The sequence below is a fragment of the Strigops habroptila genome, chromosome 2 (assembly GCF_004027225.2).
Source record: "Strigops habroptila isolate Jane chromosome 2, bStrHab1.2.pri, whole genome shotgun sequence".
NCBI lineage: Eukaryota > Metazoa > Chordata > Aves > Psittaciformes > Psittacidae > Strigops > Strigops habroptila.
This window is the reverse complement of record NC_044278.2, coordinates 37,956,875-37,984,874: the sequence shown is the minus strand read 5'-3', so window position 1 is coordinate 37,984,874 and position 28,000 is coordinate 37,956,875. Positions and strand designations below refer to the sequence as shown.

At 40.7% G+C, this 28,000-nt stretch overlaps 1 protein-coding gene across 1 annotated transcript; it reads right to left on the bottom strand.

Moving 5' to 3' along the window:
* Nucleotide 1: 1 nt before the first annotated feature.
* Nucleotides 2–27,041, bottom strand: TMEM47 (transmembrane protein 47). Its single transcript, XM_030477331.1, has 3 exons — nucleotides 25,914–27,041; nucleotides 12,423–12,563; nucleotides 2–3,718 (listed from the first exon to the last, which is right to left on the bottom strand). The coding sequence occupies exons 1-3, from the start codon at nucleotides 26,137–26,139 to the stop codon at nucleotides 3,540–3,542; spliced, it is 546 nt and encodes a 181-aa protein (XP_030333191.1). The 5' UTR covers nucleotides 26,140–27,041; the 3' UTR covers nucleotides 2–3,539.
* Nucleotides 27,042–28,000: the final 959 nt, after the last annotated feature.

Below are 28,000 nucleotides of genomic sequence, written 5' to 3'. Positions count from 1 at the left end.
AGTGTAACAGATTTTTTTTATTTCAGTTACTTTTTCACATAAAACTTTATGTAAGCTACAAAAATCGTGAAATGCAGAAATGGTATTAAAACTGCAAACTTAAAAGTTTTGATAAAAAAACCCATGTGTCTTTCTCTGCTAACAATGACCATTTAAAACGAACCATATTTTGATGGATTCACTTAATAAACATACCATACACTTCTCAAAAATAAATAACAACATCAGAAAAACCCATACCATCAACAATATGAAGTGTTTAGTTATCTTTTTTTTTCCTTTAAAGACAGAAATGGAATTTCTAGGCACAGTTTTAGGCATTATAGAGGACACAGAGGCAATAGGTTAGTGTGCACTGCGCTGTACAAAAATAGTCTGAATAAATTACATTGCTAGCCATAAGATTAGACTTCACTTACCAGTCAGTTCATTGCATGTTTAATAATATACAGTTACATGCTAATCCATATATATATCATTTATATTTCAAACACATAGGTCTCTCTATATTTGTTTTTAAAATTTACAAAAGCTAAATGAAGTTGTGCAAGAAATCCAGAAGAGGTGCTAGGTACTTATCAGCACCGGACGGTATACTTCAAGCTTAAAAAATACAAATAACTAGCCCTGCTTGCAAGTTTGCTATATATATTTATTTGGAAGAAAACCAATGGATTCATTGTGAGAGAATCATCCTGCCTGTGAGATAAAGCCAAACAACTGAAATAAGGGTGCCATGACACAAGCACAACATACAAAATGATTAAGTTGTCATACATACAATCAAGACACAGATATGTATCCTTTTTGTGGCTAGGAAAAAAAAAATCAGCATAATGTTGTATTTACTTTCAGTTCAGTGCTGAGAAACAGAATGCTTGCCAAAATCAGCAATGGTAAGGGGGAGAGGAAAAAGGAAACAGCAGTATGAACTTAAGTTAAAGGTAGGTATCTAAACCTATATACTAGATGCCCAAACGCAAATGACCTGAGGAGTTTGAGAGGTGGGTCCTAATAGATTGCATTATATTCAAGGGGAAACAAGTGTTGAGACTGAAAATCAGATCTCTGACTCAAATATTAATGAAGAAGCTTATCTTTAGGCATTCATGTTTGTAAATCTTTTGCCTGAACACCTTCCAAATTCACAGCCAGATGACTTTCGGAGTGCATGCCACTAATTTGCATATGCCTTCGGCTTGACAGTTGTTTTCACTCAAACCCTACATAAAGAAAAATGATTTGATAAATTAGTGGGATACGATATGGGGTCAGCACTGTACCTTCTTGTTACACTAGGCGAAGTGCCACCCAATGTCAGCACAAAAACACTATCCTCCTAGAAAGGTACAGACATCTCACAGTGGACTTCTCTGCGCTAACCTAAATCCCATGTCAAACTTCAATGTTCTCCATGCTGCTAAATAAAAGTAGAATTACACAGCTGTTCAGAAAGATACAGACTTAACTATATACCGAATATCCACCTTTAGTCAGTCTCAGGAAAAGAAAGCAAAGTTGTCTGGTGCCTGTAAAACAAGTGCATCTAATTGTTGTCCCCACCCTTTTTGTTCTCCAGGCATTGCCCTACAATCCCTTCCAACTCACGCTATCATTTTGCTCTGACTAATCTAATTAATCACCACTGGTCCTGAAAAGACTGCTGATATGGAATACTCTGCCATGGTAACAAATATTTAACAGAGAGACCCAGAGTTTTATAAACCATCTCTGTACATCAGCAATACTTTCACAACAACCTCCCGCAGTCATCGCAGAACCTCTGCCCCTGCAAAGAGTGGAACAAGCATTAAAACTGTAGATGTGGTCTTAACATCGAGTAATTCAGCAGTCTTTTCTGTGGAACCAGCAAAACCATTTGTGTAGAGGTCAATGTGCAACCCCAGCATATCTGCTTTTGCAGAGGTCCACATAGAATATATTTAAAATTTCTCCATTAAAAAAAAAAAAATAGGTATTTCTAGAGATTAGAATTGTATAAAAATATGCTCATAATTAATAAAAATATCCAAATAAGCAAATAGTAAACAAAAATAAAAGTGATGCGGACTAAAACCACGTGAAAGTTCTCTACTTTATCTTGGGTTTCATTTCATGAGTACAGCCCTCTGGATGTTCTAAGTGGGAAACATACTAAGCAAGCAGTAATCAGATCTACATGATCATCAGCCAGTCCATTATAAACTCAGCTTTTAAAACCAAGAGTACTAATGTTTTAACATAGACATGATGGGGTCTCAGCTGATGATCAGAAATACTCACAGCCTAATTAGATTTTTAAAAAAATGGCAGTTTTTTTCCTTGCAACAGCCTTACAAAAGAATTTTTAATAAGTACTAGATTACACATGGAATAGCAAGTAGTTCCTTTGTTCAGTTCTACCTTAACTTGATGTGAACTTTTAAGCATTTCCCATAATACAGAGCCTGTACAAGGGCATATACAGAAGACAAACCATTTTATGTTTATTTTGCAACACCAACCAAAATTGAGGGTACCAATCCAAGACTTTAAAGATGTGCACAAAGTTAGTATTTTAACCATTGCATCACTGCTCATATTACAATTTTAAGACTAATCATCTCTTTCCCTCTGCATTTATATTTGTATTATATATATTTATTTATCCTAACGAATATCTTTCAAAAATATAATTGAACTCGTTCCATATGTATTTTTTTCATGACAGTGTTTGGAAGTTAAATGGGTATTTAGGACAACTACAATTCATTCATAATTTTAGATGCCCCACTGACAGATGAGGTCTTTTTCTGCTCTCCCCTATCTCCACCCTTCCAGCAAAATACTCGGAGCTGAGACAATTTCCAACTACACAGTCAGAGGCACATGTCTCCAGGTTTGGACTTCCTTCAACAATCTGCTACAGCTGGCACAGTGATCTCAATTACAGATTCATGAAATCCTGTGAGGTTGGTGGCTTGTTTGTTTTGGGGTTTTTTTTATTCTTCTCCCAGAAGACTGTTGAATGTAGATATTAGACAAGTCATTAACCAGTTACATTCACTGCCCTCAACACAGTCACTTGCAACTAATTTCTTAAGAGCTTTTTTGAGCAAGTAACAAGGGGCCAACACAGCCTATTGTACACAATGCCATTGCCTGCTTATCGGACATCTGAATCCTCTATGATACATGGAAACTTCTAAATGGAGCCTATAGCAGCTGCTCCCCTGAAGGCAATAGCAGATGCTGGCATTGCATTCTCATTCCAACTAGTTTTTCCACAATGATCGCTGTCACGTAGATCCTTTTGCTTGTTGTCAGAAAAATGAAGCTTATGTATCAGCAGCTTGCAGCATCTGCCTATGTAAGATCACCAATCCTAGTGTTTGCAGTTCTTTTAAATGGTTGTAAAAGCTGGTTACAGTGTTCACACCCAAAAGGCAAAGGCTATTTTATCAACAGAGCAGACTGGTGCTCCACAAGTGTTCTAAAAAAACTGTGAGTTAGAAAATATGGGGTAATCCTTTTGTTATTTTTCTTTTCATTAAATGATTCTAGTAATAGTCTTCATAGTTCTTAGGGTTCAGGCAATAAAGAATGGCGCCCCCAAATGAAAATATAGTTGCACCCCAAGCCAGGCCATAGCCCCAGTTGAACTCATGGTATATTTTCAAGCTGACCGTTTCGATGAACTTGATTGGGTAAAGGACTAAGCTGCACACCTGAAGAACAACTGAAAGAGAAAAAAACCCAAATGTCAGAAGAAGCTGTAATTAATTCCCATAAAATAAGGAAAACATCACATAACCAAAATTCATATTTTAAATGCTCTTAGTGCATTTTAAGCTTGTAAGTACTCCTCTTTTTGGGGAAAAAAAATATCACCTTCATTTCATTCACAGAGAACAGAGCAGTTTCCACATTCCCTCGTTGATGAACACATGCTATTGGTATGGTGTAACGATGATCCTTCATATATCCACAAAATAAACAGTGAATTCAATCTTTCCCCAATTCTTTTCTGTCTCGTTTTAGCATTTTAGTTTGCAGTCATTATTCCTTGTGTAACAACAAAACTTAGATGACTTGTTATATAGCTATTATAAATAAGTCAAAATGAGTAGCAAGAATAAACGACTATTAAGAAATATAGCTCAGAATTAAATAATTTACTTAGCCTAGAAATAATTCATTGTAGCAGGCGATACATACTATATATATTTATGTTCAGTAGAGACTCACTGAATTACATATTTCACATGCATTACTGTGTACTGTAATCAGAATTAACGATATTGTTAGAACACCAAGGACATCTATAAAGTTTGATCAGTCACTAAACTTCCTACTGGCAAAACATTGCCTTGTATAACAAACTTAGGAAGTGGGTCAGAAGTGCTTTGTGATGAAAAAAAACCTCCCACCACCTAATAAACCAGATCAAATCCAAGGCAGTAAAAAGCTTAAAAATAATTATTTCTACAGCACTGTCTCTGAGAGTGCCAGATCTCATGCAGCCTGATCCACACATCTGCACTGGAATTCAGGAAACCTGTTAAATGCTGTGCTACTGAAAAAACCCAAAAAACAAACAAACACCCCACCTCACCCCCAAACAAATGAACAAACCAAAAAAACCCCCAACACTCAAACCATCAAAACCACCCCCACACAGTAATCTGCAAAGGAAAATACATAGATGAACCCCCCAAATTTTCCCAAGATTTCAGTTTCATCGGCACACATTCTCTTTTAAATTCAGACGCGCTGTCAACAGAAAATTGGGACAACAGTTTCCAAGGTAAGCAGGTGAAAATTACACTTGAAGACAAGAAGAAGCCATATGATGTAGCGATTCTTCAGGCCCCTAATTCTGCTTCCCACAAGACTAAACATCACAGGAACGTACAAAACATCCTTTTTGCCCCTCAAATATACAATATGGCCTTATGGCAATGCTTCCTTCCAACATGCAACACTAGCAATTTTTCAAGATTCCAGCACATGACTGCCTCTGCAAACTACCCCAGCCCACTGATTACAACCAGGCTGGGCACATCCACAAGTATTTGCAAGCCTGAGACATACTCTGATGAAAGTTCGATGGTATACAATGTAATGCCATAATAAGTACTTTTATTTTGTAACATTGACAGGGTCATTCTATACAGTTAATTAGGTACTGTAAGAAGAACAAACACTGTTTAGAGAATTATTTCAGAGTCAGTGCCAACATGAAATGCCAGTGGACAACAGAGAGGAAGACTACTCTGGACTACAGAAGTCCTTCTGAAATTACACTGAGAAAACACAGGAAAATAAAATAACGTTAATTTTATTCTCCTACTGCTTGAACACTCCACACACTCAAGATGTGTCTTTTGACTTTTCGTTCCCACATGCACTCCTTGGTGCTGTCCAACTGGCACCTTTCATTAGCCCTGAAGACTAACACTTGTGTGTCCTCTGGATAGGACTGGTACAGGGAGATGATTTCCAATGTTCATTACACTCTTGGTCATAACACTTTAGAAAACATTCATCGGAAACTCCTCCCCATCCTTAGCCTACAGACTAGTCTTGGGACACTTACTTGAGACTGACAATCTGAATAATGTTTGGATAGCGGATTTTTTGATGTGGATACCAAAATCCAGAGGATTTTTTTAATCTTGAAGTTATTGAAGTGTTATTTTGTGTTATTCCATTTCATAGAATTTTTGTCTCCCAGCTTACAATACACTGTGCAACACTGGAGAAATTTTGACAGGGTATACTAAATGAAGCACCCACTCATATGAAAAGATTATGCATTCCAATTTCGTATAATGAGAATATCATTATACCTCAAACCACCTGAACATATGTTCAGCTTTCAGACACATCTTTAAGACCATTCAAAATCAAAAAGGATTTCCTAAGATGAATGAAAATTGACAAGTTTTTTAGCGGCTTCCTGAACTAGGGATGCAGCTTTTCTGCTGAGTCAATACAAAAACTGCTCTGTGTGTGTCAAGTGACAACCAAGGAAGCTCTCCACCTTCCCTCAATCTAAAATATGAAGGATGATGAATTTTAATCTACAGATTGGACTTGTCAGAACAAAAACAAAAAAGTGATTCTTTTTGAACAGAAACATATTGCTAAAACAGCAACACCCACGTCAGATATTTCAGACATTTTTATAGCAAGGGTTCTTCTTTTGCTACTACTGATCTAGCTACACTATTGTAAAACTTGAAGTGCTGGCAGCAACTGGCAGTGGAAACAGCCGCACTGCATAACGCTGTTATCACTTTGCACTATTTTTGCCTCCTATCACTGTTTCTCCCGATAGAGCGAGTGGGAAGAAAACTGTATAGGCTAGAAACAAGTTAGCGAAGTTATGAAAAATGACCAGTATGACCCCAAAAGACATTAAAACCAATGCTTGCAACTACTGATCTGCTTCTGATGAATTTAAAGACACTCCATGCTGTGTTGACCTGCTTATGGGAAGTGTGCCTATTACCTTTCTTCAGAAGCACTAGCCTTTTCCCATAGAAAAAAAGGCTGCAAAAGAAATCTTAAAAAAATTCCACTTCAAAATGCTATTCAAAAAACACCAGTCATCTCAAACCAGACTATTTACTTCAAGTTTAGACCCATTTTTATGACTAGCAGTACGATGCTTACAAGACGATTGCACACAAACAGGAATACTAGTTTTATTCTATTTACATTACATACATGCAATTATGTATACTTACATATTGAACATCCAGAAATCACAACAAATGCTTTAAAACTAGTAAAATATAATTTCAGTCACCTTTTTTTTTCCTCTTCAAGTATTTGACTAAAACAGTTTTGCTGCCAAAAAGAAACTCGTGGTGTGGCTTTCTAATTGGTCTATACTTGTGAAAATGGTGGTGCTGCCTTGCAAGTTCTGTATTTCTGGTCTCTCCTTCTCTTCGTTCACATGAGTAAAGCACTTCATTAATAATCAATGAGTGTTGCAGTTTCAAAGATTAACACACATGCAACTGCTCTCTCAGAAGTTGCTTGTATTTAATACAACATGTGCAATTAATTGGGAAGCAGCATGAAGAGAAAGGGGGTCTGTGCTGATTTTTAAAATACTGCTAGCTCAAGCCCAGGCCACTCCACTACACAGACGACCAGGCATTTCAGCAGGGGGCAACAAAAAGCTTCTCAATGAATGTGCAAGAAAGGGGCACACACATGAGCAGAAAACAAGGATAGACGATGACAGGAGTATAAAAATACTGTTTTGATACTTAGATACAAACCCAGGAAGGCTAAAGCCCAGCTGGAGGCCAGCATTACCGTAGGAAATGGCAAAAAGGGCAAAAAAGAAGAATTTCCACAGGTGCATTAGTTGCAAAATGAAGTTCAGCAAGCACATTCATACAATGACGGACAGGAAAGCCAGTCTAGTGACAGATGATGTATTGTGACGCCTTCTCCAAGACCTCTAAGTGACAAGGTTTGGGAGGGTGTCAGCAGATCAGCAGTGCAGGAACTACTTTGGGATGATTTAAGAGTTGCATCCGTATCTATGGGAACAGATGAGATTGACCCAAGGGTGATGAAAGAGTTGGCTAATGCCAACATGAGCCCTCTATCATCTATGAAAAAATCACAGTGATCAGGAAACATGTAGACAGCTGGGAAAAGGTTAATGTTATGTCCATCTTTAAAAAGGCTAGAAGTGAAAAATCCACAGAATTATAAGCTGGTCAGCCTCAACTCAATGCCTGGAATCGTTATGGAGTACATCATCTTGGAGTCCACCTCCAAGCAGATGCAGAACAAAGTGACAATCACAAGTGAACACGGCTTCACCAAAGAACAAGGGTCCACAGGGCTGCCAAGATAATTAGAGTCCTGCAGCACATCATGCCTAAGAGGAAGATGAGAGAGCTAGGTTTATTTAGACTCATGAAGAGGCAGCTAAGGAGTAATTTCAAACCAGCCTACAGTTATCTGAAAATGTAGCTGCGACAATGATAGAAAAAACCCCAACCAAACAACACTCTTTGTAGTGCCCAAAGATAATGGCACCCGAAATAATGGCAATCCAAGATAATGGCAGTGGACACAAATCTGAGTTTCAGACATTCAGGATGGACATCAGGAAAAAAAAGTATTGTAAGGTAGGTAACATGGCACTAGGACAACATGCAAGCTGCAGCTGATTGACCCAGTGTTAGCAACTGTCCTGCCCCAACAATAAGTCTGGCATTAATGAGCTACAAAATATTTTTCCTATCAATATTTCTTTGATGATATGACACTTTTCGCCACCCTGTAGCAACTTGTACTACAGTCTTACTGTTTCAGATCATTCCATCAATTTCTCAGAGTCAAATTCTGTCCTCCAATGTATCTACATGGGTTTTCTTGTTACACTGTAAAATTTGACATGCAGACTTTTATTCTGTATTTCACATCACTGTAAGAACAGAACTCAGGAAGCAATCCAGCCAGACTGTGCTCTGACTCTGTCAGAAAAAAAAGATACATCCTCTTAACTATTCTCCAAACATTAACTGCCATTATTTTTTAACTCTCTCACCTATAATACTTTCACTTAGCCACTGCTTCCCTAGCTTACATGTAAAAGCATGCTGTGAAATGTTTTAAAAGCTTACTAACCTCAAAAGGTTATTCTTATAAACATTGTTAAAACTATTAAAATATAGCACCAGAAGGCAAAAAAAAAAAAAAAAAAAAAAAAAAAAGAAAATCTTTTAAATTACCTTTTTTGTTTGCTTTTATGGACTTTCAACAACTAAATTTTCTCTTTCTATCCCTAAATTAAGACTTGGTTGGCACTCAGTTATATGGTAACTGTATCATGAGACTCCTCTGCTGACAAGTTTATGAACTTGTACTTCACCAATGCAGCTTACAGGGCCAGTTTGGTTCATAACCACCAAGATACTCCAGCTAGTACATAAGCTAGTGACCTCTACTAGACCAAAAATGCTGGGAAGAGCTGTATAAGAAAAGGTGGCTCCACGCAAGAGTGTCCTGCCTCTCTGTATGCTCCACATTTTTCCATTAGCTGAGTATTCCTGTTCCTCTCTCCATTACACAGAGCTGACAGTATGTATTTTAAACACATTCACGTCTGTTGATCTCATGCTAGCTTTTTCGCAGGATCCCTCAGGGATCGGTGTTGGGACCAGTCCTGTTCAACATCTTTGTCGGCAACATGGACAGTGGGATTGAGTGCGCCCTCAGCAAGTTTGCCGACAACACCAAGCTGTGTGGTTCGGTTGATACGCTGGAGGAAAGGGATGCCATCCAGAGGGACCCTGACACGCTTGTGAGGTGGGCCGATGCCAACCTTATGAAGTTTAACCAAGCCAAGTGTAAGGTCCTACACCTGGGTCAGGGCAATCCCAGGCACTGCTACAGGTTGGGCAGAGAAGAGATTCAGAGCAGCCCTGCAGAAAAGGACTTGGGGGTGTTGGTTGATGAGAATCTTAACATGAGCTGGCAGTGTGCGCTTGCAGCCCAGAAAGCCAACCGTATCCTGGGCTGCATCAAAAGAAGCGTGACCAGCAGGTCGAAGGAGGTGATCCTGCCCCTCTACTCTGCTCTTGTGAGACCTCACTTGGAGTACTGCGTACAATTCTGGTGTCCTCAACATGAAAAGGACATGGAGCTGTTGGAGCGAGTCTAGAGGAGGGCCACGAGGATGATAAGAGGGCTGGAGCACCTCCTGAATGAAGAAAGGCTGAGAGAGTTGGGGCTGTTCAGCCTGGAGAAGAGAAGGCTGCATGGAGACCTCATAGCAGCCTTCCAGTATCTGAAGGGGGTCTATAAGGATGCTGGGGAGGGACTCTTCCTTAGGGAATGTAGTGGTAGGACAAGGGGTAATGGGTTCAAACTTAAACAGGGGAAGTTTAGATTAGATATAAGGAAGAAGTTCTTTACAGTGAGGGTGGTGAAGCACTGGAATGGGTTGCCCAGGGAGGTTGTGGCGGTGTTCAAGGCCAGGTTGGACAGAGCCTTGGGCGACATGGTATAGTGCAAGGTGCCCCTGCCCATGGCAGGGGGGTTGGAACTAGATGATCTTAAGGTCCTTTCCAACCCTTACTATTCTATGATTCTATGATCTACATTGAATTACTTTTTTGTCCCTTTGCTTCTTGTCTCTTCCACTCCTAGTCAGTCAATCTTCTTCCTCACCTACAGAGCCATTAACTGAAACCTGAAGCTGAGGGAAAAGAAAAAAAAAAGAAAAAAGAAAAAAGAAAAGGAAAAAAAAATCAAAACTAGAAGAAAAAATGCCTGGAGACAACTGTTTGGACTCTAAAGTGCCTGGAAAACACTTTTACATTTTGTCCCTCCTCTCACACAGTGATGTTTTCTACTTGACACCCACAAAGACCATTAAATGTCTCTGGGCAATTCACCCTGTGTCCTTCTTCCAGAGGCAGCTGGCAGACTCCTAACCAGAGTCATGCAGAACATTTGGTCTTGTAAGTAGACCCACAGGTCAGGACGGGGTATATCCTCAAAGATCTTCTGTGAAATCCAGAGGTGAAGGTCTGAAACCATGGACAGTTGCATAAGGCACAAACTCTACTGTGCTGCAATCTTAACTTTCCCCTCTTCAGCAGGGGATTCTCTTCATGATTCTTTCATGATATATCAGTCCATATTTACCTCTAAAAATAGCCGACATCAAGGATAAAATCTGTAGGAAATGACACTAACAATTTCAGCGTCAAATCCCCAAAGGATTCTCCTCAGATCTGCCAGATAATGAAGTAGAATGGAGCAGGCTGTCCTGGCCTCATCATCTCTCTTATATGCTTCAGGTCATAGCTATTTAAAACGCATAGGCACACAACACATGCACACAGGCAAAGCAAAGAGCTGAACACCACTCATGAGCTAAAGCAGCAATGTATTTTCCTTTATGATGCAAGTAAGCGTTAATCCCTTCTACCCCCAACCTTTTGTAGGAAAGACTAAAACTAATTTTATGCAGAGGAGAAGAGATTAATCTTTAAGATAAACAGCAGGATTTGGGGAATTTTTTTCTTGGGGAAAATTGTTTCTTTTTTTTTTTAGTACAAACGTAACCATATACTAAATGAGCAACATGGCAAAAGAGGCAGTGTATGGCTGAATAATTGCTAAGTTACTACAGAATATTATGAGAAATTAAGTCAAAAGCCAAATAAGAAACCACTAGAGAAATTCAATAGTCCTATTTCCTTCAAAGTTAACTGCCCAGTGTGCTTTGTACTCTCAGAATTAATACTAAATTTTAAAATAATGACACCAGTTCCTTTATTCATTCAACCAAGCAAGCAAAGCGACACATAGAACAAAAAGATACGATTTCCGCTCAGGAAATCTGATCCTAGGTTACATTAATTTCCTAAAAGCAAATGAAATATAACCCATCAATATCTCTTGAGCAAATAAAAGTGCATGTTGAAGAACTGTGGCTCAACCAAGGTAATGTTATCAGCAGGGGGCAGCAGGAGCCTTCCTCGAAGCTTTGTTTCATTCCCGAATACCCTGCAAGATCTGTGCTCTTGTCTTTCCGTATTCTTGCAAGTGGCTTTTTTTAATACATCCCAAAGACCAGGTTCTGTCATCCTCTTCATTATGGGCTAACAGAAGGGGCTTAAGCTGCTGGCTCCAATGCAGATATGAGTGACAGGATGAAGGCAAACTATGCTTGGAGAATCTCAGGAGAAAGAAACATCCGTGCTGACCAAGCCCCAAAACATCAGCATGTATAAAAGAATATGATTTGATATTGTAATTACACCTCACTGGAACAGTCTTACAGACAGTTCAGATTTATAGGTCTCCCTTAAGATTTTGTGATAGTTTATATAAACTGTTCCATTTTCACGCTTTTAAAATGAATCAGAGACCACACTATGACAGCTTGTTAAATTAATAACTAAGTAAGCAAGCTGACACACTGAAATTAATTCCTTATTGCACAGGGGCATACATAAACACCTTGCAATATAATCCTATTGATTTTCACACGTAGGGCTTCAAGAGTTCACATCTGGGAATTAATTTTCCCATTTTAAAATTGTAAAAGGAAGAACATTAAAATAACAGAAATGGCTTTGGGTGAAGAATAAAAATGGGAACATCGAGCAGCACAAAGTCACAGATTAAAAATGGTACTTTGAAATTTATCCTCTATAGTTTCCCCTGCTGCATGTACTTCACAAAATAATAAATATAACACAAATAAATAATTTTTTTATGAACTAATAATAGTGCAACTGCAAAAATGATTAATGCTGTGCAGAACTGGTATCCTGAAAAACCTCACTAGAGTTAACAGAAATAAACCAAATGTCTCTGAATTAGTATGCAGAACGCATGTCCTCCTTCACCAAAGTGAAGCTGCTCTTGTAATGTAATCTGCTTACCTGCAGCAAAGAGCATGACTGCAACTGGTCTGTAGAACCGCCTTCGAGATCCCACGCAGATAGAGATCAACCCAATCAGGAAAGCTATGAGAATAATGGCAGCACCACCCAGCAGCAAAGCAAGAGTAGCTATCTGCCAGTCTAGGGGGAAAAAGAACAGAGAGAGGAAAACAATAATAATACAATTTCAGTAAAACAAGTCCATAGGTCAGACAGAAACTGCAGAATACGAGGAACAGAAGAGGCTGCATCAAGGCTCGAGTAAACAAACAACTGTGCTTCAGATTTCTTTTCTCCTAATTAGTGAAACACCTTTACAGAGCAGATGCAACTCAGGAGCAAAATGCTACAACCTCCCATGCTTTTTCTAAGGGTTAGTCGGCCTCTTTGGGATTTTGGCTCCAGTAAGACTGAATAAGTTGGTCCCCTGGTTTTTGTCCAATTTAGAATGAGAAATTGAGGCCACGTCACGATTAGCTAGCCCCCAGTCTGCAGCAACCTTCTCACAGAAGACAGTGAAAGTCAAACCTCTGCTTGAGCTGATTAGGATGACATAGGAAGGCTCATCATACACACCTGGCACTTGGGAAGCCACATAATATGACTAACAAGAGTAAGGTGAAGGAAGGAGATGCTTAAAGGAATAAAAAAACCCCTCCAGACTAGAAAAGAAAGGGGGGGGAGGGGTTAACATACATTAGATGTAGACCGAGTTAAATCTGAAGTCCATTTTAAAACATCAGTTATCCTTAAGTGTCAGTTTTTCTTTCCCCAAAATCAACTTCTGGACTTGGCCCAGTGTATTTTCTAATTATTTTCATACATAATGAATGCAGTTATAAACAACATCCTTGCAGTCTTACATAAACGAAAAATCCATTTGCAAGCTGATGATCTAACTCAAGAACTTCCGTAGGATTTTAGAAAGGCATGGGCTTTGTGCTGCCTCTCTCTGCGAAAGACTACGTAAGATCTTCTCTCCCTCCAATAACAATCATCAAGAAAAACAATCAGATCACTCCTATTGAATAGTACAAGGAAGCTAATCAAAATCAGCTTGTGGGAAAAGGACGTCTGGATCCAATGCATCTCTCATTATTTTGAATATACTAGCACTCATACAATATTCAAAATAAAATGTCCAAATGCATGACAGTTCAAAGATTACTTCCTTCCAAAATAAATTTCGAGATATTGAGGTTACTAAAAGAAAAAGAACGACAAAAATCCACATTCTCTTTCGGAAAAGAGCAAAAGTCAGTGTTTTATAAAACAGTACATCCAGTTTCAAGAGGGACCTAATCTGCTGGAGACACTGACAGTGCAGCTGTCAGGTTTGGGAATGGAAGGCTGGCAGGTACTATCACCAAAAAGCCTTCATATATTATACGAAAAAGGATGAAGGAGATTAAAGAAGAAAGTGAACAGAAAAGCTATAAAAGCATTGCTCAAAAAGAAAGTTATTTTAAAGGTGGCTTTGTGTAAGTACACACATTTATTTTCATTCTTTTTAGGCATCCAGACTTTGTTTACTAATACTTAATTATAAAAGTACTCAACCTTCCAAGCTATTTTACTCCCAAAACCCAAGGCTGGGAACAATCTCTTGTTCTCCTACCATCAGCAGTGTAATCTCTAACATCAGTTTGCTGTGTCCCCTTACTGCTTTACTATTATTGGGATGAAAATGTGATTTTAGTTATGGATGGGAATGTTATGAAAAGTGGTTTTTAATGCTGACATGATCCTTCATAAACATCAAGTGGTTAGCACACTGATGATTTAGAAAGTATTCTTCCAATATCAGAGTGCATTACAGACATAAAATGCGGAAATAAATATACAGAATGGACTGCTCTGGAACAACACGAAAGGCATCCTTGCACTAGAAAATTACATAGATACAAAGACTAGACTCATAAATCCATACTGCTCTGAAGTTAAAAGCTGTACCAAATTGATGAAATAAATCAAAATGTCAGACAGGAAAACTCAGAAACTAAGATTTTTTGAAAGCCATTATAAATAATAAAATATTAAATGTTATCTTCACATTGATCAGACGCCAAAGTATAACACAAACAGAAGGTGTGCAACACTGGAGTAGTAGCTAAATGGAAAAAAGCTGAGTATCCTACTGCTTTCCAAAACAACATTGGCAAGACCACCAAACAAATGAAAATAAGGCAAAAATGGTGCAAGTGTGAGGTTAGAATATAGTTTCAACTTTCAGGACACGTATATCTATGAATTTTGGAAAGGTTAAAAAATAAACAAACTACCTCACTATAGTACTGATGTGGGAGGGAAAAGGACAAATGAGTGTTGGGAGACACCTACACTCCCAACTAAAAAAGAACTGACCTAAACAAAATTAATTTCTTGAGTAAGAGAACCTACTCTCAGTGATGTTAACAGTAGGACAAAACCAAGGTTCCTAATGTTCCTCAATATTAGCTGAGGATCAGGTACTGAACTCTCTGCGCTGGGCCACAGTGTCTGGAATTGCCTCTCTATTTTGGCTCCAGCCTCCATTCACAGGAGCATACAATGCTACCAGCCTTTGCCTTGAGCCGCAGCCAAGAGGGATTCTGCTTAAGGAATATCATGAAGGTTAGACGTTAGAGCACAAAGAATACTGGACTGAATTTTCCTATATTGCCTACCACGGAAACTACATGTATAAGTCTCCTTGTCATCTTAGAAAAACCTTAACTTTCAATTCTGAAAGTCATTTGATCTGGTGACAAAAGCTTGTGTTGGATTAAGGAAGTAATATCTTCTGCATGAGCCTTCTACTTAACAGCAATTACTTTTTGAGGAAAAACTCCAGGCCACTGGACTTTATCCAAAAGAAAGGAAACATCAAAAGAAAACTGAATCACTACCCCGAAAGATAGAACACCCTGTAAGCCAGATAGCTACAACAATATAACCATGTAGAGCAAGCACCGTTTTCTACAATAAAAATCGGTAGTGTTCCTTAGACTACTCAGGAATGATTTATAACACACAGCATCAAAATGGGAACAGCAGATTGCTCTGTTACATTATGTTACTGGTACACGGAACATAAACATCATAAACCTACTTTAGAGTATCCAAAATACTCTTCCACCATTTCTAGGCATGCACCAATCTTGCAAATAAGTTACTATACTCAGTTCAGGAAGCTCAGCAATTTGGTGAGACTGCTAGTTCTCATAGAGATAGAAACATGCATAAACATGAGCAAAACAGGACCTTATAGACAATAATTATTAGTTTCCTGGATTCAAAACGCAATTTGGTTACACTTGTGGAATGCACATCAGTACTTTTCACTGTACATCACTACAGTTTATTTACACCACACATCCACTAAGAAAAATGTTAAAAACACTTCTTGTGTAAGCACTCCCACAACATAAAGTTTTAGATTTTAAAAATCACTGTCATCTCAATCATGTGCAAATTAAGTTGCTTTGTTGATTTATAACTGTAGAGTCAACAGAAAGTGTAACTTTAGTTTTTTTCAATATGTTCATATGCAATATGTTAAGCATTACACTGATGATGCCACCTATCCCATCCAAACAACTCAAATTAACACATTTTTGACAATCGTTAAGCAACTTGAGAGAGATTTCTTAAGAAAAGCCTCACTTATTGTATACTATTTCTAAGTCTGAAAATCCAAACATGTTTTTGTACCACACAAGCAGCATCACAATGTCTACAACCATGAGAAATATATACTGCTATTCTGACAGTGATGATAGTGTAATTGTAACAATCTGCTTGTTAGTTTAGGGATGTGGATTTCAATATTTGGAAATAAATATAAACACGAACCTAGGTACTCAACACATTTGCAAAACATATATGGTGTAAAATTTATTAGAATTACCATCTTTGGTTAAAAAAAACAAAAAACAGCCCCCCAAACCATAATATTGTTTCTTTTCAGTTAATTCCTCATACATAAGTCAGTGCCTTTTTGTAAGGACAGCTTGGTCTGATTGCTCTTTGGAAATTCTGCCTGTTTCTTAATGATATGGAAGCACAGTGTTAATTGCACATTGAAATGTGTGACCCTCCTCCCTTCTTCCCCCAAATGAAATGACCTAAGGCTTTAAGCTGTATATTCATTTTTAATTAAGACCAGCTCTATCTGCTGTTTCTTAGGCAAAATAATACTTCTGTACTAGGATAAAATCAGGAAAAGCCATAATAGAAGGAGAAAACATCTCAAAGTTCTGAAATGTTTAATAACTTTTTTTTTAACACAAGAAAGAGTAATGCAAAAGGCTAGCATTGTCATAGATACGACGTTTCCAGCAAGTTCCCCCAAAATTACATATTTCATATATGTGGTACTCTATAGTAAAAGAAATGGTGGACATAAAACATACTGGGCAATATGTGAAACATTTGTGTATAGGGCTTTTGCAGATAATGCAAGTGGACTGAATTAATCTCTTGGGAAACAATCAAGTATTCATTTCTTTCATAAAATGATTCCCCACCAAGACCTCTCCTCATAGAGGCTGAAGTAAGAAAATGCATGCAGCTGTTACATGATGAAGGTAATGACTGACCACCACCTTACCAAAATAAAACCTTGGTAAGAAACAAAACACAACGCCACTCTTAGCTGAGTTTTTCTGATTCATTGCAAAGCTTCCACTTATCATGTACCTGTCCTCAGCCAATAAATATTCTTAGGAATTATAATATAGCATTTAAATTCAAGAATAATGAATTTGAAAGAACGTGTCAAGCACAGCATAGAAAGTTGAAGCATCCACGCATAAGAAATTAAATATAACCCACCGAATGTCATAACAATCAACTAAGATAAATAAGATAGCTAGAGATATTCCTAATTGCTTCATATTCAAAACTCTTACTAAGTTTATAAACACCCATCAACTTAGTCATCAAATAGCCAACAGAAGTTTAGAAAGTGTAGTGATTATATAAAACCGCAAAAGTAGAATGTAGTTTCTAAAAGTGCATTCGTCACACCATCAGTAAGTTATCCTCTTTCTTCAGCATGATTAGATGCACAGACTTCTGTGGAAGACTAAGCTCCACTGAATTCAATGGATATATCAAGGTAAAGTGAGTACTGCAGTGGCCATTAAGTTCTCATATATAATTATTCCATGGAAAAGTCAGTCCTTTGGAACCTCACCTGAGCCAAAATGATGGGTTTTAAGGAGCTGCTCAGATGGATTCTGCTCTGGATGAAGGGGATATAGGCTAAAGCTGGGAAGCCCGGTGTCCCTAAATTACTCAGCCCATACTCCTCTGCTCTTGTATAGGCAGCACCACAAGTACTGGCCTTTGAGACCCCATAGCGTATGCTTCTGTACACTGCAGAGAGAAGTGCTTTCCGGCAGGATCCATACCAAACCTCCAGTAAGTTGCTCTGGCCAGTTTTGCACAGTAAGCCCTTATATAAAAATCGCAATAAATATTTTCCGCACGTTGTCAGTTTGTATAGTATGCTTATTACTGCTAGCTGCTGCACAGACATACATTTTTGGATTGAGAATAAGATTTTTCTAAAGTATGAAAATGATGGTGCATGTGGATCCTCAAGTCACTCAGACACTTAAAAAGCATTGCCAGACCTGTGGGAACCAGCTAGCTGTGGTTGAACACATAATTTCCTTAAGACAGAACTCAAACACTCTACATCAAGGCATTCTTCTGAAAGCCATGAATTTGAACACACAAAATAACTACATGAGGTCACAGATACGTTGAAAAAGAAGCTGTTCATGGAAAATACAAAACTACTTTCTGCTTCTTTACCAGATTTACATACTGAGCTAGTCCCTAAGAAATCAGCCTTCATCCACACATAGCTGCACATAGGACAAAGCCCTTGATAACCCAGGTCTTGTACAAAGCAAGTGGGCTTAAGAGCGAGGCTTTCTCATAGCTCAAATTCACCAGAATTTTGACAACTCCCAAACAGAAATTTGAGCATTTTATGCTGGGTATCAAAATCCCTAATTCCCTGCTGTGGATAATTCAGAGGCTCCATATAAGGCACCAGTCACTTTCCACTTACTGTACAAGACACTTTGCAGGATGATTTAGTGATCCTGACAACGCATGGCGAGTCATTTAGAGCCAGCCAAAGAAAATGAGAACAAGCACGGAGATGTGTCCAAGAAACAGCTAACAGGTGCAAAACCAGGTACACCTGTGTCTTGCCGAGATGCAGAATGCTAATGACCACAGCTGACTAATGAAGGAGGAAAGGCACACACCTCCTCCTTAGACGCAACATACCGGGGCTAGAGGACTTCTCAGAAACTGCAAGGTCTTTGCTTCCCAGCTTCAGACTCAAACCTCTGCTCCCATTTCCCAGAATAATTTCTTAACCACTAGGATAGACTGAAACTGCTCTCCTCTTCTGCCTGCTAAACTCAAGATGGAAAAACATACATCTATGAGGTCTGTGAACAAATAGGTACAAAGGAATCCAAATCTGAGTCTTGAAGCACCTCTTACCTATCTAGTCCCTTCTAACTTCATGGGGCTGTTTATGCATTGACACTCAAAAAAGCTGAGCATTACTGTAAGGCAGCCCAAACTCAGGGTTCTCTCACCTTTGAGGGAAAAAGCCTTTACCAGTCAGCTATAGAGTCACTCTTGCTTGGGTTCCTCCTATGGCTTTCCTTTTCTCCACGGGAAGAAAACCTCCACCAGAGGGGAAGAGGCTGGATCTGTTCCAGGGAAGGTAACAGCCTGCTGGCAGGATGCTCTGGGCAGTAGGTGCTCTACTATCTACCCTCCTCAGTCTGGGAAGGAGGTGCTTGCTAAGTCAGGGGAATAATTAGGCAGTCTCTGCTCACCTTTCAATGGCAAGTGAACCTCCCCTGCCTTCCACCCAAAGATGGCACTGAGCATGCAGGACATAGCTTGGTTCCCAGAGAAGTGAACAGCACGCAAAGCAGAAATGTTCTCAGTTTCTCAGGGTGGTCTCTGTAGCAGTTTTACATAAAAACCAGGCATCACCTGCTTGATGTCTGTTTTACAGCTGCCGTGTTCATCAGACTATGGTGTGGCCCTGAGACTGCTGGACTCAAACTTCCCGTGTGCTTTGACACTGCAGCAAGTTTTATCTCCCGTCTGTACAGAAGATCAGACTGAACAACAAAAGCAATAAAAATATGGTAAGCAACTCTGCTATTGTGCAAAGGAGATGGATTTTGCAAGACAGTCTAATGCCTGGGGGGGTTACAAATGTATGAGCAACTTGAAACATAGCAGGTGCTTACTCATCTGCCCACTGACACACATCTCTCCTGAAGATTAAAGCTTAGATTCCTTATTTATACAAAATATATACACTTGGAGGGGAAATGGGGAGTGTTGTACACCTGCTCTCTGAGCCATGGCCTGCGTTTATTTCTAAAATCACGGAGTAAAGTTCTTTAAATGCAGTTCATCATCAAATAAAGAGTTAAGTAGTGCCATTATAAAAATCTTTATTATTTAAAGGCAACATGCCTTGCACATCATTTTGCCAACAAAGGACTTCAAGACAAGCACAGCATTACAGAAAACCATGTAATCTATAATTCATTCACAGAATAGTACAGCATGTACTCAGGCATTTCTTCCATTGGATACACGGCATTCTTCTGAGATTAGCTCACTACTATGCCATTTTAATTATTGGATATTCATTCATTCAATTAAAAAAAATGCACACATCTACAACTCCAAGAACCTCACAAAAACCTGGAAATCCGAGAATTAGAAGCGTGGGAGATGTGTTATACAAGCTTTTCAAGAAAAGCTCACCTTTTCTGACCTCTTCTATATATACTACTACATTTTAGTAATCTGAAGGAAGAAGTATACTTCAGGTTGGAGAAGGAATGCAATTATTTCCCACAGTTACCTATGTTCTTCAAGCAAATTGGCAATCTTTTGCAATTTTCATAACTCATACCATTGTTCCTTGCGAAAAACAATTAGCATTTAAAATAGTGCCAGGAGTACTTCCCATCAAAACTATGGCCTTTGTATTACAGAATTGGAACAAGTGAAAACACATGAAGCAATACAGCTGTATAGACTTTATCCCGCCTCCTGATTTCTATCTTGAATCTTATGTGGTCATCTTTGGCCACGAATCAGTAGCAGAGACAAGGTTACTCTCTACATGATTCTAAATACAAAATCTCATCAAATATTTAAACCACTATATTATTCCTAACACAAGGAACATCTTTTAACTTACTGGTGCAAAACTTCTTTATTTAATAAACAAGACTTAAAGAAACAGGATATATTACTGATTTTAAAATTGTAATGAACACAGGAGTAACAATAACCCATTAAAGCTAGAAGTCTTCCTTCTGTTGTTTGTTTTTATGGGGTTGGTTTATTTTTTTACGAGCATTATCAATGATAAGATATGGTGCTCTTGACTGGACCAAATAAACACATACAGACTTCATGTACTACACTCAAATGTGCCGTAACCATGTCTCTTAGTTAACTGGCGAACAGTGGCTGAAATGGTAGCCTCCATCACACTGAAAAATCCAGATTACTGAACAGGACTATCAGCTCTGCTGCTCCCACAGGGCTTGGGAAGTCTGAGACTATAATAACTGCTCCATTTGTAAAAGAGGGAGCATATCTAAACACAACCTATCTAGGGCTACTGTGAGGGGTAGTTAACAAATTCAAGGCATTCTGAACACATTGAAGGAATCAGATAAATATTAGGCATAAACAGAGTATCAGTCATCATAGAATCACAAAGTAATTTAGGTTGGGAAAAACATCCAGAGGTCATCCTAATCCAGTTCCCCATGAAAAGCCAGGCCAGTCTCCAAGTCATACGCAACTTCAAAGTTAGATCAGCTTGCTCAGGGTCGTAGATGCTGAGTTTGAAGTCATATGGCTTTTGATTTTATATCTACCTTCAGATGAAGCATTGGAGATGATTATTAAAGACAGTAATATGCAAAATGACAGACTACAGGTTTCAAAACCAGAAGGAATGTGTTATTGATTCCTCCTTACATTGCATGAACCACTTTCTTCAGACTTAGTAAAATAACACTTGTTCTTACTTTATAGCAAACTATCAGCCTTGCTGAGCTTTTTACAAATATGTGTCAACATCAGCGCTGAGCAATGGTCCAGATTTTCTAATGAGGAAGCTCTTTTGAGCTAGCAATTTCCCCTTGGAACAACTCCTTAAATTCAAAACAAGCAGATACCATCCAAGACTATTGAGCCATGTCAAGTCAGATATCTGCATCTAACGTATAATTAAGGTTAAACCCTTTTGAGTGCTGCTGAATGAACAGCTTCTGGTGTTTTTGTTTCGTTTTTTTTTTTTTAATTTTGACAACAAGTTATAACACAATGATAAGCATAAAACCAGACACAAGTGGTTTTACTGCACTATACTGTAAGTTAAGCTTAGTGGTTTGTTCACCACTAAGTTTAAACATGCCTAGAGACTCTGTTGCCTGTATTTCCTTAAGAATGTTCTGTCTTTCAAACATTGATGGACAGTTCTTAGAGAGTATAATATTCTTAAAAAACCCCTGAATGTTCCATAAACAGATATACAGGTTGTTAAGTAAAAAAGCCACATATCCCCATTCACTGGAATGAATACAGCTAATTGGTATAAAACCATTCAAATGTGGTTTTATATAAGCTATTTTCACAATAAACTGAAATGCTGCAAAGGAGCCATTATTTTCTATGAACAGCATATATGTGTACTGAAGACAAAATACACAATCTTTACCTACAAATCAGATTCTATGGAACCATTATGTCTTTCACATCATATTCATGTATCTTTGATTATGTGGCTATAACATTATGTGAACTATAATGTCTGCAGTCTATTGCACAAATTCAAATTTACTGTAATTAATTCTGCAGGAAGGTGACAACTACGTGTACAGATACAGACACACCAGGCAGTTGTACATAAGATGCACTTAATTTTAGGCAGGTGCTGTGATAGAAATAAATATTCATACATAATTCTTAACTCCTGATAAATCCATAAGTGAACCATCACAAATGAGACATAATCCACTTCAAATGAGGTCTAAAAAAAAATTCTCTTCAAAGACACCAAAGGAACACTCCAAACCCTGTAAACTGGAGTTTTTTTCAGCTCCTTACATTGCTATTAGAGAGAATTTTTTAATTTCATGAAGAGAAGAGAGATGAGAGATATGCAAGAATACCTTTCTAGCTCCTGAAATTACAGGAAAGAATTGAACAGGTGATTTACCTAAACTCTAAAAACCCAAAAAGAACAAAAGCAAATTAAGATGAGATATTTCACAATATTCAGATTTCTAAAAATTTGACTATTTTACATACTTGAATCATCAATATTGTGAAGTACTTGAACGACTTTACCAGCAGTGCGAGTGCAAGGAATTGCCTGTAAGCTATAAAAAAGGCTTTCAAAACAGTGAATGAATGAATGCACAAACACGTACTCCAAGCACTAGCAACACTCAAGGAAAACCAAGGGATTATTTCCTGCTGTAACAGCCAATGTAATCATGGTCTGCACAGCTCCTTCTGCTCTCCACCACTACATTGCCCTTTAGATAGCAGTCAGAGGTCCTAAATCTAATTACAACAAAAGTTTTTAATTAAACCTTGAACATGCTTTAACAGCTTCTAGCATGAGCTTGCCCCTGATGGTGCCACTTGAGGTGCCCTCCTTCAACGGATGATGAAGTAAATCTCTTTAAAACCACGGGTGAAGATGCCTTTTTCCTGTGTGTACTACTGCTTTTCACAGCTAGCTAGCTACAAAGCTGCTTGCACCGGTACCAAGCTAAAGAGCTTTCCCTGTGGGAGCTCTCCACTATCTCCAAAATATACTGCTTGCTAGATTCTCAGTGTAGGAAGAAAGTGCACTTAAAATATTAAGGCAAGCACAAAAAACAGTCTCAAAGATGAGCACAGTCCAACTTGGTGAACTTACTGGGAGCCCTCCTATTGACTTTAATGGGAATTTTTAACACAGCAGCAGAAGGCAAAGGGAGAACAGTACAGTTTCTCGTATTTCTGGTCTCCTCAGAGTGCAGCACTGTATGCCAAACATCAGGAAAGTGAAAGGTTTATTCCAGTCACCTCAAATAAAACAACAATTCACTTCTTCCCCAGTAGCTTGTGAAACCTGGCTTGACCAGACGGGAAAATATCTGAGGAAAACAAGTAAAGCTCATACAAGGAACTCAAATAAAACTGGACAGGCAGGAATTTTTTCACAGGACAGAAGAAAGCACCAGAAGAGAACACATTTTCAACACATGACATGTAACAAAACTACATGTCATTCCTATCCATCCTCACCCATTCATCTTCCGCCTTCCCATAACAGACAGGTGATCAATAAAGCAACAAAAGAGATTAGTGTCCTTTTATGCTGTTCCATAACCTGTACTGCTGTCTTAATGTCCCACTTTTGTGTGTGTACATATGCATGCGTGGCAGGGAGATGGATTGAGGGGAGAACCCAATAAAGTATGTGCAGAGCTGGGAAGGGGGGGGCGGGATTTGAAGCAGGTTCTCATTCAAGCCATCTGAAAAGTCTTTCTGCAATCAAGGGGATACTATTTCAGGAGACGGGGAGAAGGGACAAAGGATTCACGTTGCTAAGGAGACACGTAGAAGCTGACATTCCTACATAAATTTCCATTTATACTGGGAAAGGAAAAGAAAGCTCTCTGAAGTTTGTATAGATACCCTGGTAACTGATCGAAAATGACATTTCTTTACAATTTCTTTTGGCATTATTTGATTTGGAACAAAAACCCAAACAAATTCAAACCCTCAAATATTACTCCACACAATGACAGGGGGGGAAAAAAAAAAAGAGCACAGCTGCAAAGGAACCTGTGCAATTTCTACTCAAGCAGAAATTGGTTATTTCCCAGAACCTACACGAAGATTTCAGAGAAACGAGGAAAAAGGAAAGCATCTAGAATACAGTCAGCCCCTTGCCTTTTTTCCCCAAACATCTTGTCCTTGTATGATTTACCCATCAGAGAGCACAGTGACCCACACGGATGAGTTAGCAATGTGAGTCTGTGTGTGGGGAGGACAGGGATGGTGATGAAAACGGGGAGGGGGTGGAGAGAAAGAGGCTGGCTTCATTTGTCTTTGTTTCTATTGGGACTCAAAACTTGCTATCAGGCATAAAGTAAATAAAACAACCCATGAAAACCGAAACAATCATGGTACTACAAAAGAATTTACTGAAAAATATTCAACAGGCAGCTCGTTTATATCATTCACAACCCGTTTTTTAAGTACCCCGAGCAACAGTGAAATGACATTAAAAAGAAAAAGAAAAAAAAAAAAAAAAAAAGAAGAGAGAGAGAATAATCTATGACCAAAAACCTAGAAAGCTTAAGAACAAATGAGCATCAAGAAATCAAAACGGGGAGCCTGGCAAACAGGCAAAGCATGAAAGGCGAGGCAAAGATCAGTACCTGCTGGAGAAAGACACACACAAGGACAACCCAGGGGGATGGAGGGAGCCAGGCTCCCCGCGTGCTCGCTCTGGACAAAATGACAACCGGGTTTGCCTTAGGAAGCCCCAGCTTTCCAAGATTAGTGATTTCGCGGTATGGGGGATTATAAAATACTTGATCCCCACCAGCTTCTCTCTGTATGGGTACAACTACCACACGAAAAACAATCAAACTACTGCAAACTCGGGTTCTGTCGTGAAAACAGTCAAACGCAAACACGGAACCAGCCACCCCTGCCGCTCACAGCAGCCAGCCTCAAGCCTCCCCTACACCCCAGGCCACCCCGCGGGCGGGGGGACGAGCCGAGAACGGAGCCCCGGTTTCCCCCGCTCCCTCCGTTCACAGGGACCGCCGCCGCCCGCGCCCCAAACCGCGAGCAGGGAGATGCGGAATCGGGGCCGCGCAGCCCGGGGAGGGGGGAAGCACCGGGACCGGGAGGAGGATGGGGATGGACGAAGCAGCTCGGGATGGGGAGGAGTGCGGAGGTCAGGAGGACACAGATGCCGGGGACTTTCCCCGGCGGCGGCTGCCAGCGCAGGGAGCCGGTCGGGGAGCAAGGGCGGCAGCGGACGAGGCGGGAAGTCCGGCGGGACAGCGAGGGGTGGCGGGGCAGGGCCCAGAGCACTGCTTCGGTGCAGGGGAGGCTGAAAGGGGGCGGGCAGACTGGGCCCGTGAAGGGGCTGGGACCCAGTCCCGGAGGGGACAAGGATGGCTCGGGAGATGCTGGCGAGGCCGCCAGGGAACGGGGGGCGGAGTGGGGTGTCAGCCTCAGTGCGCGGGGTGTAGAGCCGGAGGAGCAGGAGGCGACCGAGGTAGGGAGAAAGGGCGGACGGAGGGACGGAGCAGGAGCCGGGCTGCGCTGTCGAGATGCCGCCGGCGGAGGGGAGTGGAGCCCGAGGGTGCCGGGGCAGGCCCCGGGGCAGCCGTATCTCACCGCTGTGCAGCGTGGACTCGCAGAGCCAGCTGTCCAAGTTGCCGGGCTTGCGGCAGGACTCCCAGAGGGACAGGTAGTACTGGTGATCCGCTGTCACCCAGGCGGGGCTCAGCACGGCTCCCAGGTCCAGGCACAGCGCCAGGAAGATGCACACCAGCCCCACGAGCTTCAGCGGGGTCAGCACCGAGACGCGCACCTCCTCCATGCCGCTGCCGGACGAAGCCATAGGGCCCGGGGGGAAGACGGAGGAGGAGAACAAGGAGGACTCGCTGCCGCCAGCCCCGAGGGGAACAGGAGCGAAAGCCCAGCTCCGCGCCGAAGGGGCGGGAGGAGAGAGAAGCAGCGAGACCAGCGCTGACTAACGGCGGGGAGAAGCTTTCGCAGGCGGCGGACAGCGCCGCTCCTTCCTTCGCCGCGCTGCCGCCCCGCCGTACCAGGTGCACAGCTCCCCCTAGCCCCTCCGGCGCCGCCCGGCCCGTCGCGCTCCTCCCCCTGCCCGCCCCCGACGGGCGGGGTAGGCGGCGACCGCGGGGGGGCCCGGCCCGCGGTCCGCCGGGAAGGGAGGGGCGCCGTCGCGCTGGATGCGGGGGTCGGGAGCCGGGCCGGGGCTAGAAATTGAGCCGGCTGGGAGGTCGGGTCCGCTCCGAAGAGGCAAAGTTTGGGGAACTTGTCGCCCCGCCCCGCTGCCCCCGAGCGGCAGCCGCCGGTTATACCGCGGGGATCGGGGCACCCCGGTCTTCCACGTGGACCTGGGATCGCGCGAGTGGCCCGGCGTCATGCGTGGAAGCGGAGGGTGTCCGGGCCTTACCGTCCCGTGCTGTGCCGTGCCCTGTCGTGGGAGGGCAGGGGGGGCCTCGCAACCCTGTCCCCACCCGGCGCCGCCGTAACGCGCAGCTACGGGGAGAAACGGAAGGCCGCCTCCGATGCGGGATTATCGGTGCCTGACCTTGATTCCTTTTCTGAAGTGACCTTTAAATCACAAGTTGTTAGTGGGAGGTTTAACAAATAATTCTGCGTTTCATTGTTGGTGCGCTGGATGGGCTTGAAGTTCCCGCTTCCTTCTCCTGTCAGCGGCGCTTCTGCTGTGATCCCAAATTAAAGATCCCAAAATAAAGAATAAGTACTTTTCCCGGGTTTCATTTCATTTCTGTTTATTTTTCTTAATTAGCATTACGGTGCTGAGAATGTCAAGGACAAATGGTTAGTTATTAAACACGGGTATTGGTATGATTTGCTGTTTTAAAGTAGATCTCCTTCATAAGGTAGAAGCACGCACAAACATGAAGATAGAGTATAATGTCCGTTAAGGATTATTAAAAAGGAAGAGGAGGAAGATTCAACCCACAGATTTTAAAGCGAATGCTGCTACTTTCATTTGAGGGAGAACTATGGGATGAGAAAAATCAAGCCGGGAAACCCATCATTTAGGGAAGACACAGAAAAAAAGAAATTCCATCCATAAGTGCTAATTATTATATTGCTATTAATATTACTTAGCTTCCTCACCCCTCCGTTCCCCAAGGTTTCAGTCTTCTTTTCTAAGATCATCATCTTACTATAGGAATGTTCTCATTAATTGCAAAAGGCGCAGATTAAATTTAAAGTTTACACAACTTTCTTCCAAGTTGCATTTCGCTCTACTCATAGTCCTTTAAGGCTGAAACAGAAAGAAAGAATATTACTTACAGTGAAAGCTCCTCGAAGCAGAAATGGCTTTGCTCTTACATAGTTCATAGGAGTTAGTGTATGAGGTCTAGCCCTGTTTTCCCAGTGCTATTATGTTAGACATGTATTGCAACAATTTCTCCTTTTCTTAAGTATTTAGGTGCTTCCTGTGTTAAAAACACAACCAAAGCTCGGTATGCTGATACCATAGTAAGTGTATCAGAGTGCATATGCAAACTGTGTGATGTTAGCAGAAGCGAGATGCATTTCTAAGATGCATTCAGCCACAGGTGAATCACCCAACACTGGTCTGTCATTAATCCTGAATAATAAATGCATTTCTCTGAGCTGTTTCTGCTAGAACTTGGAAGGAAATTGGGTGCTTGGGTTTGGGGTTTTGTGGGGTTTCATTTTATTTTATT

Bases quoted from the DNA above. Each gene is read 5' to 3' on its own strand.
- TMEM47 (XM_030477331.1), bottom strand. From the start codon at position 26,139: ATGGCTTCGTCCGGCAGCGGCATGGAGGAGGTGCGCGTCTCGGTGCTG. The intron at 12,564-25,913 runs GTGAGATACGGC...TTTTCCCCCTAG, and splicing joins CGAGTCCACGCTGCACAGCG to ACTGGCAGATAGCTACTCTT. The intron at 3,719-12,422 runs GTAAGCAGATTA...TTTCTCTTTCAG, and splicing joins AGTCATGCTCTTTGCTGCAG to TTGTTCTTCAGGTGTGCAGC.